At 41.7% G+C, this 17,881-nt stretch overlaps 1 protein-coding gene across 2 annotated transcripts in view; it reads left to right on the plus strand.

The window, feature by feature from the left end:
• Window positions 1-1,721: 1,721 nt before the first annotated feature.
• The window catches only part of ARHGAP5 (Rho GTPase activating protein 5), a 51,455-nt gene continuing 35,295 nt past the window's right edge, over window positions 1,722-17,881 (plus strand). The window contains exons 1-3 of one of the 2 annotated variants that reach the window (XM_064460233.1): window positions 1,722-2,001; window positions 9,430-9,537; window positions 13,444-17,342. In XM_064460233.1, the coding sequence (XP_064316303.1) occupies window positions 13,620-17,342 (3,723 nt within the window). In that variant the 5' untranslated portion in view covers window positions 1,722-2,001; window positions 9,430-9,537; window positions 13,444-13,619. The remainder of the gene's footprint in view (window positions 2,002-9,429; window positions 9,538-13,443; window positions 17,343-17,881) is intronic. The other variant, XM_064460234.1, reaches the window with a different exon arrangement.

Below are 17,881 nucleotides of genomic sequence, written 5' to 3' on the forward strand. Positions count from 1 at the left end.
TAAGCTAAGAAATCTCAAAAGATTTTTTTTCATAGGAATATAAGGTTTTGATTCTGGCAATATGAAATGGGGCTTTACTACCTCAAGGTAGGTATTTTGAAGAAAAAAAACCCAAGAAACTAAAAATCAGACAATTCAAATTAAAATTAAGTTCTGATTTAGGCTTGTTTAGCTTGCCTTTTTTTTTTTTACAACTAGGATGTTACTGCAAAAACTCTTGAGCAGATGCTGCGATTACAGTGTCAAATAATTTTACGTCTCTTTAGTGTGGCCCTACCCAAGATGAGTATTTCTAGAAATACTTTTCTGTAAGACAGCGCCTACACAAGGCTTTTTGTTCAAATTTAACACAAAAAGATTTAGCTAGTTAGAATTTTCTCAAAAATTCAGGTTTACAGCAATGTGTCTTTAGAAAGGATCTGAATTTTTAAACCTTTTAATTTCCTAATTTTCAGATGTAAAACTTTACAATGTGTATGCGGTATGTGAAATTGCACAGAACAAACCATATTGTTTGGTTATATTGGTATATTGGTATATTATGGTTACAAGTAAAACACTCAAAACTTGGACTAGGCCAGGAGTAAAGCTGGTAGTAAAATATTTGTATGTTTGTAAGCATACATGAAAACTATCTTTAGTAATAAATGACGCATAGAATATGCATTTCTGCGTACGCAAAAATAATACGTCCAAGCATGATGCCCTCAGATACCCTGTCGTGGACAGAGTAGCACCTACTTACTAATTTTCCTGCTGCATGCCATACCTCGCCTACCACTGCCTGTGGAAGCTCCAGAGGCAGAAGCACAAATACGCGCACCGATCGCTCTGCAGCACCATCACTGCGCGAGTGCTTTGCGGGCCTCATTACAACTTAGGAGGCCCCTCGGAGCGGGGGAGGCGTTTTACCTCCCGCTAGCTACCTGCAAAATGGTGGCACGAGGGGATCACGCTGAAAAGCGTGCATTAACATTTGGCTGCCTCGTCTGACTCCTGAATTTCCAAGGTGGCCGGTACTGTTTGTGAAGCAACGTCCTACGCCTCCCTCACAGGGCAGGCACAGGTTCCGTCTGTAGGCCCCAGAGCGGTCTCTGCTGCCGGTCCTCACTTTTTTAATGATTCAAAAAGAGTAAGAGCCGCTGTGTTATGCTGGCTAAACGTGGGAAACATTGCGAAAAGTTGCAAGCGGCCCGGCAGGAGAGAAGTGGGAGAACGTTCTGGCACCTTTTAATTCCACCCCAGCCCACCGCCATTTTCCTCCCTCGGGGGCATGGCTGCTGGGTGAGAGCACAGCCTGGGCTCCAGCTGCCTCCATCCCCTCCGCCCCGCTCGGGAACAAGCCCCGCCGTCGCCTACGCGCCGCGTGGACGGACACACGCACGCAGGGATCGCCACGGCGGTCCGGGCCCGCGCCGCTGTCCGAGGCGGGACTAGAACTCGCGGCCCACCGCCTCCTGGCTCCTCGCGCTACCCACGCGGCCGCCGGGGCACGAGCTGGGTGCTCAGCGCGCGCGCCCGCGCGGGCTGGGAAGGGGAAGGGAGGGGAGGCGGAGCGGGGCGGCGCGCGCAGCTGGCGGCCGGCCGCGCGCACTCTCCCAGGCTTCCCAGGGAATCCAGCGGCAGCAGGAAGAGGCGCTTCCCCGCGCACGCGCAGCTGGCCCGGCGGGCGCGCGCTGAGCCGCGGCGGCGGGCGGGAGGGAGGGAGGGGGGGAGGGGAGGGAAGCTGCTGAGGTAAAGTTAGGGGGAGAGAGAGACTCCGTCAGCGAAGCGAGAGCCGGGGAGGCTCGGCGGCCGCCATTACTGAGCCGAGAGCGCCGGGGAGGGAGCGGAGAGGCGGGACGGGGCTGCGGCGGCCGGGAGCGCTCGGGAGCTGCGGGCCGGAGAGCGGAGAGAGCCCCGCGGGGAGGAAAAGCCGCCGGGGGCGCCGGCGTGGAGAGAGCGTCCCGGGAATGCTGCCGCTCCCGCCGCCGCCGAGGAGCCGGATCCCGACGGTGCGAGGTGAGGGGAGGAATCCGGTCCCGCGGGACCCGGCCCGGCCCGGAGCGGAGCGGGCGGCCCGGCGGGCGGAAGGGGAGCGGGAGCGGGGGGAGGCGGCGGCGGCCGTAGCCCGGTGCGGCGGCCGCTGGCTGTAACCAGTTCGAGGGGCTGGGGCTGGCGTGGGGAGAGGGGTGCCTGCCCCCCGCCCCCCCCCCCATCCCCGGCTCGGCCCCTCGGCCGCGCCGCGCCGGGGAGGGGAGGCAGGAAGGGCAGGGAGCGGAGCGCCTGGTCCCAGACAGGTGATGAAGGCCTGAGCAATGGGAGGGTCTGAGCCTGCTGTACGAGGCTGCCAGCTGGTCACGGCTCTCCAGGGAGGGAGGAAGGCAGGCAGGAAGGGGAGCTTCCCTGCTCCTCTCTTCTTCCTTCCTCATTCTCTTCTTCCCCCCACTCCTTTAGCTTCCTCCCTTTTCCCATTCCCACTGCCTCCCCCCCCTTACTGTTCTCCTTTCTCTGTACTTCTTTTCCTCCTTATCGCCCCCTTCTACTCATTCTCGTCTCCTCTGCTCTGTTCCTTCTCTACTAAATTTGAACAGTTGTCAATTCCTCTCCTCCTTCCTTTCACCTTCAAATATCGCTCGATATTAAATTTCAGAAAACTTCACTCTCCTAATGATGCGTGTGCATTTCTGTTTTTCCACCAGGTGGATTTTAAGGCTTTGAAACAGGGTAGCTGGCTGCAGTGTTGCAGCTTTCAAGCATTTTGAATCCCTTCAACCAGCATAACCTTTAGACTCTCCACCCAAGGAAAGCACCAGAGATACACAGATATAATGTGGCGGTGTTGTAAATATAGGACATAAGGAGTATATAAGACATAAGGAGTATAAAACACTGTTTTAATTAAAAATAGAAGAAAGACCCATTTACTTAAAAGGAAGGCATACTTGTCACCTTCCCCCCAGAATCTACCCCACCCTTCCTCAGTACCCCCCTTTTGCCCTCTCCTGTATCGCTTTTGATATCAGCGTGGAATATTTCCTTGCTAAGTAGGAGGAAAACGTTTTTAATCTAGACCAAAATAGGCCTGTGGGGGTATGTGTGTATTCTCTAGTTTAGTGTCAGCAGATAACTAGAGGTTTGTGTTTTTTGGTTTTTTTTTTTCTTAATAAGGATCCTTGATAGAAATTTAAAAACTCTACGCTGCAGAGTAAAAACAGTAAAGAGAGAACAGCATTTGCTGGTCAATTGGACGTCCATTTTAAACCTGTGCATTGAAGCCAGTTACAGCACTGATGCTTGTATATTCATTTCATAAATGAATGAGGAATTAATAGGGAGCTTTCTTCTGTTGTGCTGCCTTACCTTCCTAAGGTTCTTCGGTATGACAGCTGATTTCAGCAGCGACATCAGTGTCCGGAGTTAAGTGCTTTCTCAAAAAGCCCGTAATATTTAAAATTTATAATACATATCTAAGATGAGCATATTACAAATATTCATCCAGGTGCATTTGTATAAAGGTTTATTTTCCTTTGTGCTTCTTTGAGAATTATTTTTAAGAAGTGCTAAAAGTCTTAAAAGCACTCTACTGAAACTCAGTGCTACTAGAGCTTAGGAAATGGGATGCAAATACCATAGTTTTTTAAAAGAGTCTGTAGTACTTAAAGTATCAGAAATTGTTTAAGCGTTTGTTACATTATCACTAGCTCGTTTCAGTATAACAAGTTGCTTTTAAGCTTGGAGCATACCGAGCTTAAATAGTACGCATTTTTCTTTTAAAGTATCCCTCTATAAAGCAGCTGCCAGCGTTGTAAAAATGTAAATAATTGCAACCAAATGCCTGCCACTCCCTGGTATTGGACTTTATTTTAGCTAAGGTGTTGCATGTGTAATGTAATCCAATTAAATACTTTCGGCTCAGACTAAATTGTTTTAAAACGCTATATTTAGCACTAACAGAATCAAATGCTGCACATCTTTTTGAGGTTAAAGATGAAACGTGCTTTCCTAAAGCTGTAGGTGTTTTTCCGTGTGCAAACTTTGCAGGAAAGAAAAGCCCCGATCATAGTAATAGATAGTTCTGTATAAGTTTCCCTTTTGGGACTTGTTATTTGAGTAGATGATGCAAAAATAATACCATTCTGTTTAATAAAGATATTGAAGGGATGCTGATGGATTCTGAAGACTTCCAAAAGCACTTTCTCAACAGAAGATAAATCCCACGTACTGGCATCCCTCAGGAGTATGTTGCATAAAACTCCGAAGCGCTCCACTACTTTCAGTAGGCTAGCGCGTGGTGCGTCGCTCTCGAGAGCGCGGCAGGTACAGGGCGCCCTTCGGGGCTGATGCTCGCCGGCCCTTGCTGGAAGAAGGGAAGTTTGCGAAGCCGGGCGCTCAGCGCGGGGTTGTGCGGGCACGGCGCGCCGAAAGCAGCCACGTCTGCGGGCACGGGCACGGCGTGCCGGCAGAGGGGAGCCGGTGACGCATCCTCGCTCGGTGATAACGAAGGAATGCTTTTGGAAGGAGCCCGCGGTGTTGGGGAGGAGAGGTCGCCGTGCCGGCGGGAGCCCCGCGCGGCCGCTAGGGGGCGCCCCCCCGCCCCGCCCCGCCCCGCTCCGCGCCGGCCCCGCGCCCGGCGGGCCGCTTCCCCCCACCTTCAGCTGTTTTAGCTGGGCGTTTAAAGTAAATCGCGCCGTGTCTCACCTCAGCGTCCCGCTGTTTTCAAATGCCCTCCGCCGTACTTGTGACTGCAAGGAAAAGTTTGGTTTCAGGTAGTCCCAGTAACGCTGAGAATTCCGCGTTAGGGATGGCGAGGTGCCCCCCCTTCCCACCCCGTGTTATTTCTAACTTAATGGGTGCACAATACTCCTAATAGGTTTTTTAGTTTGTTTTCCCCCCCCTTTTTTTTCCCCTGAGAATTTTTACCGTAAAGCTCAGTGTAAGTGAACTGGAATATTCTTGGGTTTTTTTCTCATCAGTATTGAAAAATACTCTTAAAGGTATTATATTTTACAGATTATTGCTTGAACCCTCTCATCACTTCCTTATATTTATGCATTGCAATGAAATACTTAGACAAATGTGTTCAAGATTCCTCGCAGGAAAATCTGAAGCAGTTGTGAAGTTATTTTGATTTTGAGTATTAGCTGTGCTTTTCTAGTCACTAACACCTATCAGAAGCTGATTTAATTAATCTGTGGCTAGCTCTGCACATTACATTTTTGTGGTAAATTAGAGCTGTTTCTTTGGCTTTGAGTTACAATTCCCACCCATTTTTGCAATTCTACATCAGTTCACATACAAGCATAACAGAAGAAATTAGCATTTGAAGAAGTAAAACCAATACCTGCGTGCACAACCTTGGAAATGTGTATATTGTTGCATCTTGGCATTAATTTAAGTTTGCTAATTAGTGTGCAGAATATTATTTGCTGCTTACATATGGCTTTTCACTTGCTCATTTCTTAACTTAAAGAAGTAATGGATAACCAGTGTTCTCATTTTACACAAGTAAAAATTATGCATATGGCTTGTACAAGCTTAAACAACAAACTACTGTTTGAATTAAGTCTCAAAACTTATGGTGCCGTGTCCTGAATTCTATACTGCAGTTCCTTATCAAGCAAAATAACATGAAATGATCCAGATACGTGGATCAGTGAAATTTGTTGAAGTTGCTGCTGCCAGAATGCAAATTTATTTTTTTGCAGGAAGTGCATTTTAGCCCTTTTTTCTGTCCTTACCTTGATCCCTCCTTCCTCATCTGCTTCTCTTTCTTCTGTTTTTGTCAGTTATTTCTTGGATCCCCTTTGTAAATTTTCTCCATTAGTTCCTTTGTATTCTTCCTGAATAACTTTGTACATGAGCCTGATCAGCTTGTCTTGCACTAAGAAGCTTCTCTGAGCAGTATGCGTGACTTTAGTAGGAGCTTCCCCTGTGTGAAAAGAATTAAGGATTCATTTTTCCTGTAAAATTGTATCGTTACCTTTGCTGTTAAAATATGGGCTTTGAACCTATATTGAATGCTCTCAGATATTCAGAAATCTGTAGATAAGTAACTTGAGAGGCCTAAGTTCAGAGTATTGAAATGCTGGTAATTTGAACATTTGCAGTTTAGCTGTTTATTGTGCTTTGGTCTAATTTATGTAGGTTGGGTGGTTTTTTTGTTTGCTGTGTTGTTTTTTGTGAACAGCAATGATAATAGATGCTCCCTGGAATGCTAGATTCTAGCTAAAGAATGATGTTTTGTTTTCAATTTAGAAATAAAGTTTAGGCCTTGATTTAATTTTGGGTAACACACTGAAGGTTTTCAGAGTATTGTTATTAATAGGAGAAATTTAGTAAACTTGGAAGTTAAGAACTAAGAGCTTTAACTGTTTTAAAACATGGTTTTGCATTGATCCGTAATATGAAGTTGGGCGGTCAGGTTTCTTCTCTTTTTTTTTCATAAATCAATTAGTTTGCTTTTGTATGCAAAGAATTATCTAGGCTACATAACTCCTTTAGGGATGGTAGTTGGCCATTGTTCTAACCGAATCTGAAATGAAGAGCAGTTGGGGTAATCCATTCTCATCCTTCATTTACCTAGCATGACTAATCACTGTAACACTTAAACTGTATTCCTTTTCAGTCAGTGTCACTACTGAAGACATTTCAAGGCATTGTCCTTTACTACCTTGTTATTTCTTGTTTAAGCTTATTTCCTGATAAGCAACCTGAACCTTTTTTTCCTAGTGTAGGCTGGTACTTGGGGAATTTTACCAGGGAGCATTGTATTTGCCCTTGTTTGTAAGTTACTTATTAAGATTACCAGCACTTGTGAAGGCAAGAATATTGGCATGTTAGTAAAGAGGACAGGGCACGTTAAATCGCTAGAAATCAACAGACTTTGGTGAATTGAAATTGTTGATGACATTGGTATACTCCATATCTGGTTTATTTTCTAAGAAGGATTTAGATTTAAAGAGATGATTTCCTATGCTTGTTTGAATGGAAAAGATACCTCTTCGTAAATATTAAATGAGAAGTAACAAGTTACTTTAATCTACATCAGCATTAGATTCCACCCCCCCACCCCGCCATCCCCCGGTTCTTGACGTGAAAATAGTTGCATTGTTATTCTGGTAAGTTTTGGGTAGAGCTGTAATTACTGATGTGCTGATAGGTCTTGGAATTCAGATACCGTACTAAATATTTTCCACTGCCAAGTTTTGGTTCTCAAAGTGTGAAGTGAGGGATGACTTGGTATAAAAACTTACTGTTAGCAGTAGCCTGAATCGAGAGCTGTAACTTCCTTGGAATCATTTTCTTCTGGTATTTGAAAGTGCTGTGCATTCTAAAGTCATCCTACAAACCATTTCAGTGTTATCTCTTGTGTTTGCATTTACTTTGTGATCAGCTGTAGAGGCCACAGTAACTGTTGGTGCATTCTTGTACCCTGCAAAGCAGACTAGACTGTGATGGCCCTTGTTTTCACTTGTACTTTTCTTTGCTTGCCCAGCTGATTTACAAACACTGTCACAAGACTATGGTACTTGAAACTAACCCTGAAACATACTGGTCCATAAACTGTTGCATCTAGACAACATTAGAGAGTGAGTAAAGGACTGTGGGAAAACACTTTCCCTGTTGGCATTGTTTGCAGGTGCTTAAATTGTTGTGGTCATAGGCAATTCTGTAGATGCTTCCAGACAACATTTCTGCTTCAGACATGTTAGGTCTGTAGATGGTAACTGTTTTTAGGTTCAGAAAACAATTCTGGAAGGTATTCAGAAATACTCAGCATTTATCAGTGATTTTCTTGGCTATGGACCCATCTACAAGTTCCTGTGCAGCGACAATTACTAAATAATGATAGGTGATAACTATTTTAGTATTCATTAGTTGCTAATAACATGGCATTCTATGCCAATGTTTAGAATTCAGCTCAGAAGACTTTGAGAAACATGTATGTGAAAATAGGGCTTTCTCTGGCCTCTTAATGCTCCTTCTAGCTGATGTTGTGGGGCCTGTCTCTGAGCTTTCTCTTATGGCAGTGTGCGTTGCAAAATGGCTGGTGTCCCCCTCCCCCAAGCCCCAGATGCATTCTTGCAGGCAGAGACACTCTTCTCTCAGTCTGTCTGCTCTGCCACAGACTCTCCTTCAGAGTCACGTAGTCCATTTCCTCATGCGCAACTATCTGCTCTGCTCACCTAGCTGTGGATGTAGAGGAGTGCCACAGCTAGGGCATAAGGGCAGGGAGTGTGACTTACCTCCTGTCTTCTCTTTCAAGTGATAGAGTTTAGCTCTGCGGCTAGGGCAGGCTTAGTGCAGGACTGATAGCCTGCTGCCTGATTATTTTGTTGTTGTTTGGTACCACAAGCTGAGAATTGCAGTATTATTGTGGTATTGGTTTGTTGCTTATCAGTGTTGCTGGACCTTTTTTGTCTAAAAGAAAGTTTACTAAAGCTTAGACTTTTTCAGTTAGCCATGCTATTCCCAAAGCAAACTGGAATTGCTAAGAATATAATCATAAGTGTCAGACCAAGAAAAAGCTCTGCCATACCTTCTTGATATTATGTTTATCACATATACAGCATGGTGCTGTACCTTGCTTAAAAAAGACACCTTTCCTTAGGCTTACATCATAGAATCTTTTAGGTTGGAAAAGACCTTTAAGATCATCAAGTCCAACCATTAATGTAGCACTGCCAAGTCCACCACTAAACCATGTCCCTAAGTGCCTACACGTTTTTTAAATACCTCCAGGGATGGTGACTGATCCAGGGCAAGTGCTTCAAGTTCCTTTCCTTTTCTGCATCTTAATATATGCATCACTGTCCTGACATTCAAAGTCTGGGTTTTGCATGGATAAAAACAGTAGAAGTTCTGTGGAAGAGTTCCATTTTTGATTACTTTGTAGCAGCATCTCTGCCATAAAGTGCTGTACTACAGGTAAAAGGGTTTGGAAGTAGGCAGTACTCTTTCTGGTAATAAAATTTATATACATGTATTTAGATGTACATTCATTTTATATATTTTGTACTTACTGTCTATACCAACTTCATCTTACATAACTATGTTCTAGATATTTTACAATTCCAAATTCTTCTACAAGTAATTAGTGATTTTTATATCTCACATTTTGTGTCTTATCTGAGATATTATATTCATTTTTCTCAGAAGAGGATTCTGCAACCTTGGTATTGTTAAATACCAAGCTGAGCTTATGAAATCACAGTCACTTAGGGAGAATTGTGCCCTCTCTGTCCCAGGTTAAATCCTGTAGCTGTGCTTACAGGATTTGTACTCTCTAAGTTTAGAGGAAGACCAGCTTGAGCTCTGAGTTCTGTTTGTAGGTTTAAAATGAGGAGAACAATCCTTAGGCCTAGGTGGAGTGTTGTACCTTCTCTGATTGCTACTTCTGCTTTCATACTTTTGAAATTATTACTGAATCTTACTTGTTGTTTTCAGATCCCTCAGGGAAGGACTTACTGAAGGACACTGTTTAAATTTGTGACGTTACTGCAGGAAGATCACAGCAGGATAATCTTCTGTGCTTTGGGCCTTGTTTTCCTAAGAGTAAGTTTGGGGCTTTAGGTCTTCATAATCTTGTGTTTAAGGGGGGAGGTATGGGTGAATAAAAACAAGACACTACACCTTATTTTCTTTATAACTACATTTGGAGATCTAAAAGCCTGTAGAGACAAGGTCCTATGGTACAACTGTAGAAGGTCAGAGATTCTTCGGGCAGTGATGTCATACACTTTGCATCTTCTGTAGTTCTTAAAAATTTTTCTACTTAAACATAGAAACGCTCCATTATTTTCAATTTGAAGTCTGAAGTTGGGGAAATCAAACTACTCCTCCTTTGAATCTGTAACAAAGATGAAGGCGGGAGGGGTAATGAATTGGACTGTTTTCAATTTGTTATAACAGAATTAGGCAGATTGAAGTAAGGTAGTTGAACTAACTTAGCATGAATTTCCAGTGTGAATATTTTAAAAATGTACAAAACAAAGTACCTTTTAAATTAGTGGTATACTGAAAAGAAAAATCTACCATTTGGGGAGCAGTTTAATAATGATTACATAGTAAATGTGAAGCCATTATGATGTCAGGTTTTTACCAGGTTTATTACTAAATTAACATAGATTTCATTCTGTGACTTTGCTTTGTACGATCAGTGCAGAAAAGAAACTGTATAAAAAATGAAAAGAAAACCACAGTGGTTTTAAATAACTAGTGATTCAACTCCCACTATGGTGAAAACCTTCCATGTCAGAAATCTTGTGGGAGACTGTTTTCACTTCGACAGTGTCCCATTTCACCTTACTCTTTGTACTTATTCACTTAAAAATGTATTGATTTGACAAAACATTTATTGCTGGAGGAGGAAGAACCTGTGCTACCCGAGGATGTAGGATATCTGAAAGTGTTGATTGTTTCTTATAAACTAGTTGCAAATTGACAGCGTCTTCCCAATTAAATGAAATAAACACGTGGATGAAGATTTTTGTGCTCTAGTTTAGTCCATGTTGAATCTGTATTGTGCTGTGGTAAACAGAAAACATTTTGTAGTGGAAATGCTGACTAAACTTCTCATTCTAATAGTCTGAATGATGATACTATGATAAGCTTTGCTTTAGAAAGAAAACACTGGGTTTATTTGTAGTAATATAAACACTGCTTGTGAAGGATTCACTTTTGCAAAGTATTTTTATTCCCAGAGCCATTTTCTGTTAGCTCTAAATTCTGTGTTTTAAGAATATAAAAAACACAGTGGAAACAGTAAAAAGCAAAACTTAAAATACAAGTTGTCCTTCAGAATGTGTCTTTGAGTAAACTGATTTAAAGAAAAAAAGAAAAATCATTCCTAAACACAGTATAAAAGCTTCAGTTCTTGTAAAATGAAAACTCTCAAGTATAAAAATTAGACTGAGTTCACTTTCCTCTTCATTTTGTAATGAAATTGATACTTTTTTATAAAAAAGAGCCTTTCCTTGATTATGGTTCCTATAACTGAAAGCTGGTTTTATATGTGTGGGTTTTATTTAATATTTTGGTCAATGAATTTCATTACAAATATTGTTTCTGATCAGAATGTTGGTTTTCTATTTCTAGGTGTTAGTAAGTTGGAAAGCTCTGTTGGCCAGGCAATGATTCTGTGCAAGATAGTAAAGGTTTCAGTATTTTTATCTTCTGTTGCAACTTTTAGTGACACAAATACTACTTTTACTGCTGCATGTCTTCAAACTCAGATATGTTTTAGCAGCCGTGAAGTAGCTTTACAAGTATTAAAGCAGATTTTGAGAGCTTTTTTGGGTGACAGATCCTATGCTTTTTTTTTAAACGAAAGGAAGGTACTACAGTACCATTCTCAACAAATTGTTTCTAAGAATGACAGCATACATAACAAATAAAGCTGAAACATTGAGACTAAAATTTCACTACTGATGCTTGTTATACTTTTTTTATTCATATAAGGGCTATTTACAGGTTTATTTACATAAATTTGTTGTTGTTTTGTACTCCACAAATGTAAAACCAAATATGTTAAGTACAGTAGTCTGTACCTTTCATTTATAGTGCTATATGACAGTTCTCTTTTTACAAAGAAACTTAGAAAAGTATTTTTATCAAAATATTTTCACAGAATTATAGAACAATGTAGGAAGTACCTCTGGAGGTCATATTGGCCAGCCTCCCTGCTCTGTAGAGCAGGTTGCCCAGGCCCATGTCCAGATGACTTTTGAATATCTCCAACGAGGGAGCTTTCACAACCTCTCTGGGCAACCTGTGCCAGTGCTCAGTCAGCCTCACAGTAAAAAAGTGTTTCCTGGTATTCATATGGCACCTCCTGTGTTTCAGTCTGTGCCCTCTGCCTCTTGTCCTGTCACTGGATCCCACCAGAAAGAGTCTGGCTCTGCCTTCTTTGCAGCTTTGCTCCAAATATTTCTACACATTGATGAGATCCCCCTGAGCTGCCTTTTCTCTGGACTAAACAGGCCCAGATCTTCCAGCCTTTCCTTATATGAGAGGTGCTTTAGTCCCTTAATCAGCTTAGCGGCCCTTTGCTGGACACTCTCCAGCAGCTCCGTATCTCTCTCGTACTGTAGAACTGGACACGGTGCATCAGGTGTGGCCTCACCAGTGCTGCATAGAGGGGAAGGATCACTACCTTGACCTGCTGGCGATGCTTTGTCTAATACTGCCCAGGATACTGCGAGCCTTGTTTGCCGCAAGTGCACGTTTGTAGCTCATGTTCAGCTTGCTGTCCACTGAGATCCCCAGGTCCTCTTCTGCAAAGCTGCTTTCCAGCCAGCTGGCTCCCAGCGTACACTGGTACATGGGGTTATTCCTTCCTGGATGGAGGACTTTGCAGTGCACGAGGTTCCTGTCAGCCTGTGTCTTCAGCCGGTCAAGGTCTCCCTGAATGGCAGCACAACCCTCTGGTGTATCAGCCACTCCTCTTAATTTGGTAATCAGCAAACATGCTGAGGGTATACTCTGCCCCATCATCCAAGTCATTAATGAAGATGTTGAACAGTATTGGACCCAGTATTGGCCCCTGGAATACACTGCTAATTACTGGCCCCAAACTAGATTTCATGCCACTGATCACAACCTGCTGGGCCCAGTCATTCAGCCATTCAGTTTTTTATGTTTTCATCATAATGTAATTGTCTCTGAAACAGTAAATATCTTTCTATTTGCAGTATATATGTTAGCAAAGTCTTCTGATTAATAACTGAGAGCTAGTAGTAATAGTTATACTTGACAACAGCTTCAATAAAGCCACTGGAACCTTGTAATAATTCTGTGGAAGTTTGAGTGTAGATATAGTATTTTTGGTTTACAGTTGTTAGATTACTTTTAGTATACAAATAGTTTACTTCTGCAAATAGGTACCGGCTAAGCTACATTGCCAACCTACTGGTTTTACAGCTTCTTATTTTGAAAGTTCCTTTACTGCAACCTAAAACCAAACCTACCAATGCACACAAAAGTCATGTTATTCACATAAGTAAGCATGCTATCTAGTGGAAGTATGAGCGTGAATAGAGGTATGTGTATGTGAATATTGGGTTGCATTTAGAGGTTTTCATGTTGTGTTTATGGTAGTGGAAAATGCTTTCTAGGGCCCATAAGCTATGAAGGAAAACAATGATTTGGGATTTAGGTATGGTGGTGGGTGTTTTGTTTTTTTTCTTTGAGAAGTATGCTGATCACCTATCAAAATAGGTGATGAACTGTTACTAAACTGTGCCTAAAACCTGTTTATTTTAAAACTTATAATATCAATGGCATTAAAATGAATTAATTATGAGTTTAAGATCTCAGTAGTAGTAGTAAAATTTTCATACACATAGAAAACAATTTCAGGGTGAGCAAGCAAAAGTGCTTTCTAAAATCTCTTCTCTCATGAATATTAGAAGGAAATACCTGCAATCTTTAAAAATTTTTCCCCCTCTTTGTTTTCTTTAGGAAGATGATGCTTCTCATCCTAATTAGCTGAGGTTCTCTCAATGACAAGCTAAAGCAAGAACAACTGAAAGCTATTTCTGGAACCCTGGATATACAACTTAAATTTGTAGGAACCTTTCCAGAATGAAAACTGCATGCAGCTACCTTGAAAATTGCAAAAGGATGAGAGGAAAGTTATGATGGCAAAAAACAAAGAGCCACGTCCCCCATGTTATGCTGTTAGTGTTGTTGGACTGTCTGGAACTGAAAAGGATAAAGGTAATTGTGGAGTTGGAAAGTCGTGTTTGTGCAATAGATTCGTTCGTTCAAAAGCAGATGAATATTATCCTGAGCATACCTCTGTGCTTAGCACAATTGACTTTGGAGGAAGAGTTGTTAACAATGATCACTTTTTGTACTGGGGTGACGTAACACAAAGTGGTGAGGATGGAATTGAGTGCAGAATTCATGTAATTGAACAGACTGAGTTCATTGATGATCAGACTTTCTTGCCTCATCGGAGTACGAATTTACAACCATATATAAAACGTGCAGCTGCCTCCAAACTGCAGTCAGCAGAAAAACTAATGTACATTTGCACAGATCAGCTAGGCTTGGAGCAAGACTTTGAGCAAAAACAAATGCCTGAAGGGAAATTAAGCATAGATGGGTTTTTATTGTGCATTGACGTAAGCCAAGGATGCAATCGGAAGTTTGATGATCAACTTAAATTTGTGAATAATCTCTATATCCAGCTCTCAAAATCTAAAAAACCCATAATAATAGCAGCAACGAAATGTGATGAATGTGTGGACCATTATCTGCGAGAGGTTCAAGCCTTTGCTTCAAATAAGAAGAACCTTGTGGTAGTGGAAACGTCGGCAAGATTCAATGTCAATGTTGAAACATGTTTTACAGCACTGGTACAAATGATGGATAAAACTCGTGGTAAACCTAAAATAATCCCCTATCTGGATGCCTATAAAACTCAAAGACAGTTAGTTGTTACAGCAACAGATAAGTTTGAAAAACTTGTCCAAACTGTGAGAGACTATCATGCAACTTGGAAAACTGTTAGTAATAAACTGAAAAACCACCCTGATTATGAAGAGTACATAAACTTGGAAGGAACAAAAAAGGCCAAAAACACATTTTCAAAACACATAGAGCAGCTTAAACAGGAACATATTAGAAAAAGAAAAGAAGAATACATTAATGCATTGCCAAGAGCCCTTAATACTCTTCTGTCAAATCTTGATGAGATTGAACACTTGAGCTGGTCAGAAGCCTTGAAGTTAATGGAGAAAAGGCCTGACTTCCAGTCCTGTTTTGTAGTGCTTGAAAAAACACCCTGGGATGAAACTGACCATATAGATAAAGTGAATGACAGAAGGATTCCATTTGACCTTCTCACTACGCTAGAGGCAGAAAAAGTTTATCAAAACCATGTGCAACATCTTATATCTGAAAAAAGGAGGGTTGAAATGAAGGAGAAATTCAAAAAAACTCTTGAGAAAATCCAGTTCATTTCACCCGGACAGCCATGGGAAGAAGTTATATGTTTTGTAGTGGAGGATGAGGCGTTCAAATACATCACTGATGCTGATAGCAAGGAAGTGTATGGTAGGCATCAGAGGGAGATTGTTGAAAAAGCCAAAGAGGAGTTTCAGGAAATGCTCTTTGAACATTCAGAGCTGTTTTACGACCTGGACCTTAATGCGACACCTAGTTCAGATAAAATGAGTGAAATTCACGCAGTTCTGAGTGAAGAACCTAGATACAAAGCTTTACAGAAACTTGCACCTGATAGAGAATCTCTTCTGCTTAAACACATAGGATTTGTTTATCACCCAACTAAAGAAACTTGTCTCAGTGGCCAGAATTGCACGGACATTAAAGTAGAGCAGTTACTTGCCAACAGTCTTCTGCAACTAGACCATGGCCGCTCAAATTTATACCACGATAGTGCCAACATTGATAAAGTCAATCTTTTCATTTTGGGCAAAGATGGCCTTGCACAAGAATTGGCAAATGAAATTCGGACACAATCCACTGATGATGAATATGCATTAGATGGAAAAATATATGAACTAGATCTTAGGCCAGTTGATGCAAAATCCCCATACCTTTTGACTCATTTGTGGACCTCAACCTTCAAACCACACGGTTGTTTCTGTGTGTTTAACTCTATTGAATCACTGAATTTTATTGGGGAGTGCATTGCAAAAATAAGGGCTGAAGCATCTCAGATAAGGAGAGACAGGTATATGGCTAATCTGCCGTTTACCTTAATACTGGCTAACCAGAGGGACAGTGTTAGCAAGAATCTACCTATTCTGAGACATCAGGGACAGCAATTGGCAAACAAATTACAGTGTCCTTTTGTAGATGTGCCTGCTGGTACATATCCACGCAAATTTAATGAGACCCAAATAAAACAAGCTCTGAGGGGAGTATTGGAAGCAGTTAAACACAATTTTGATGTTGTAAGTCCAGTTCCCACCATTAAAGATCTGTCGGAAGCCGACTTAAGAATTGTCATGTGTGCCATGTGTGGTGATCCATTTAGTGTGGATCTTATTCTTTCACCCTTCCTTGACTCCCACTCCTGTAGTGCTGCTCAGGCTGGCCAGAATAATTCTTTGATGCTTGATAAAATAATAGGTGAGAAGAGGCGTCGAATACAGATAACTATATTGTCATATCATTCTTCGATTGGTGTAAGGAAAGATGAACTTGTTCATGGATATATACTGGTGTACTCTGCGAAGAGGAAGGCATCCATGGGAATGCTTCGGGCATTTCTTTCTGAAGTTCAGGATACGATTCCTGTCCAGTTAGTGGCTGTTACTGATAGCCAGGCAGACTTCTTTGAGAATGAAGCAATCAAGGAACTCATGACAGAAGGAGAACACATAGCAACAGAGATTACTGCAAAGTTTACAGCTTTATATTCATTATCTCAATATCATCGCCAAACTGAGGTCTTCACATTGTTCTTCAGTGACGTATTAGAGAAGAAAAACATGATTGAAAGTTCTTACATGTCAGACAGCACAAGGGAAACAACGCATACAAGTGAAGATGTTTTTCCAAGATCTCCCAGAGGAAGTTCCCTTGACTATAATTATCCAGATTCAGAGGATGATACTGAAGGACCACCACCTTACAGTCCAATTGGTGACGATGTAAGGTTACTCCCAGCACCTAGTGACCGTTCAAAGTACCGATTGGATTTGGAAGGAAACGAGTATCCCATTCACAGTACACCACTCAATTGTCATGACCATGAACGCAACCATAAAGTGCCTCCTCCAATAAAACCGAAACCACTTGTTCCAAGAACAAATGTGAAAAAACTGGATCCTAACCTCCTGAAAACCATTGAGGCAGGTATTGGCAAAAACCCCAGGAAGCAACCTTCGCGAGTGCCTGCGGCGCCACCGGAAGATATAGACCAATCTGACAACTACGCTGAACCTATTGACACCATTTTCAAACATAAAGGCTTTGCAGATGACATCTACGCGGTTCCAGATGATAGTCAGAATCGTATTATTAAAGTTCGAAACTCAATTGTTATAAATACCCAAGGTGAGGAAGAAAATGGTTTTTCTGATAGAATATCCAAAAGTCATGGGGAGAGAAGGCCTTCAAAATACAAATATAAGTCTAAGACACTGTTCAGCAAAGCTAAGTCGTACTATAGGAGAACACATTCAGATGCAAGTGATGATGAAGCTTTCACCACCTCTAAAACGAAAAGAAAAGGAAGGCATCGTGGAAGTGAAGAAGACCCACTTCTTTCACCTGTTGAAACGTGGAAGGGTGGCATAGATAACCCTGCTATTACATCGGATCAAGAATTGGATGATAAAAAAATGAAAAAGAAACCCCATAAAGCAAAAGAAGATAAGAAGGTAAGTTGATTGAGTTAAATTTTATCTGCAACTTCTGGTGCATTGTAAGAAGGGAAGAGTCAAAATATGTGAGAATTGCATCCAATTTTGAAACAGGTGCTTTAAAATTTTGTTGCAGCGTCATTTGATTTTTGTCCGAGTTTCTACTCACCTTGCTTCGAACTAGCAAACCTGAGGGAATGAGATGGTTTGTCTACCTAGTCAGCTGTTCAATAAGTTTTGGTTCTTCTCACCTCTGTATGTTCACGTGCAGCCTTCCTTCCGTATGAGTAAGTGAAGGCAGAATTTGGTCCACAGATCCTTCTTTGTTAATCACAACATCTATTTTAAAAAAAAAAAAAAAGCTCCTTTATGAATTCTCGGGTAGAACTGGTTCTTTCAGTTCTTGCAGTTCTGGCTGTTGGAATGAAGTTTAGGGCTGGTAAATGAAAGGGGTGGTTTCTTTTTAATTCTCAGTTGTCTAGCTAGAACTCCAAAATGAGCATGAAAAGGAAACTTTGTATAGTGGTTTTACTGACTATTGCATTTTCCTAGTGTGG

Source organism: Phalacrocorax carbo, chromosome 9 (genome assembly GCF_963921805.1).
Source record: "Phalacrocorax carbo chromosome 9, bPhaCar2.1, whole genome shotgun sequence".
Lineage (NCBI taxonomy): Eukaryota > Metazoa > Chordata > Aves > Suliformes > Phalacrocoracidae > Phalacrocorax > Phalacrocorax carbo.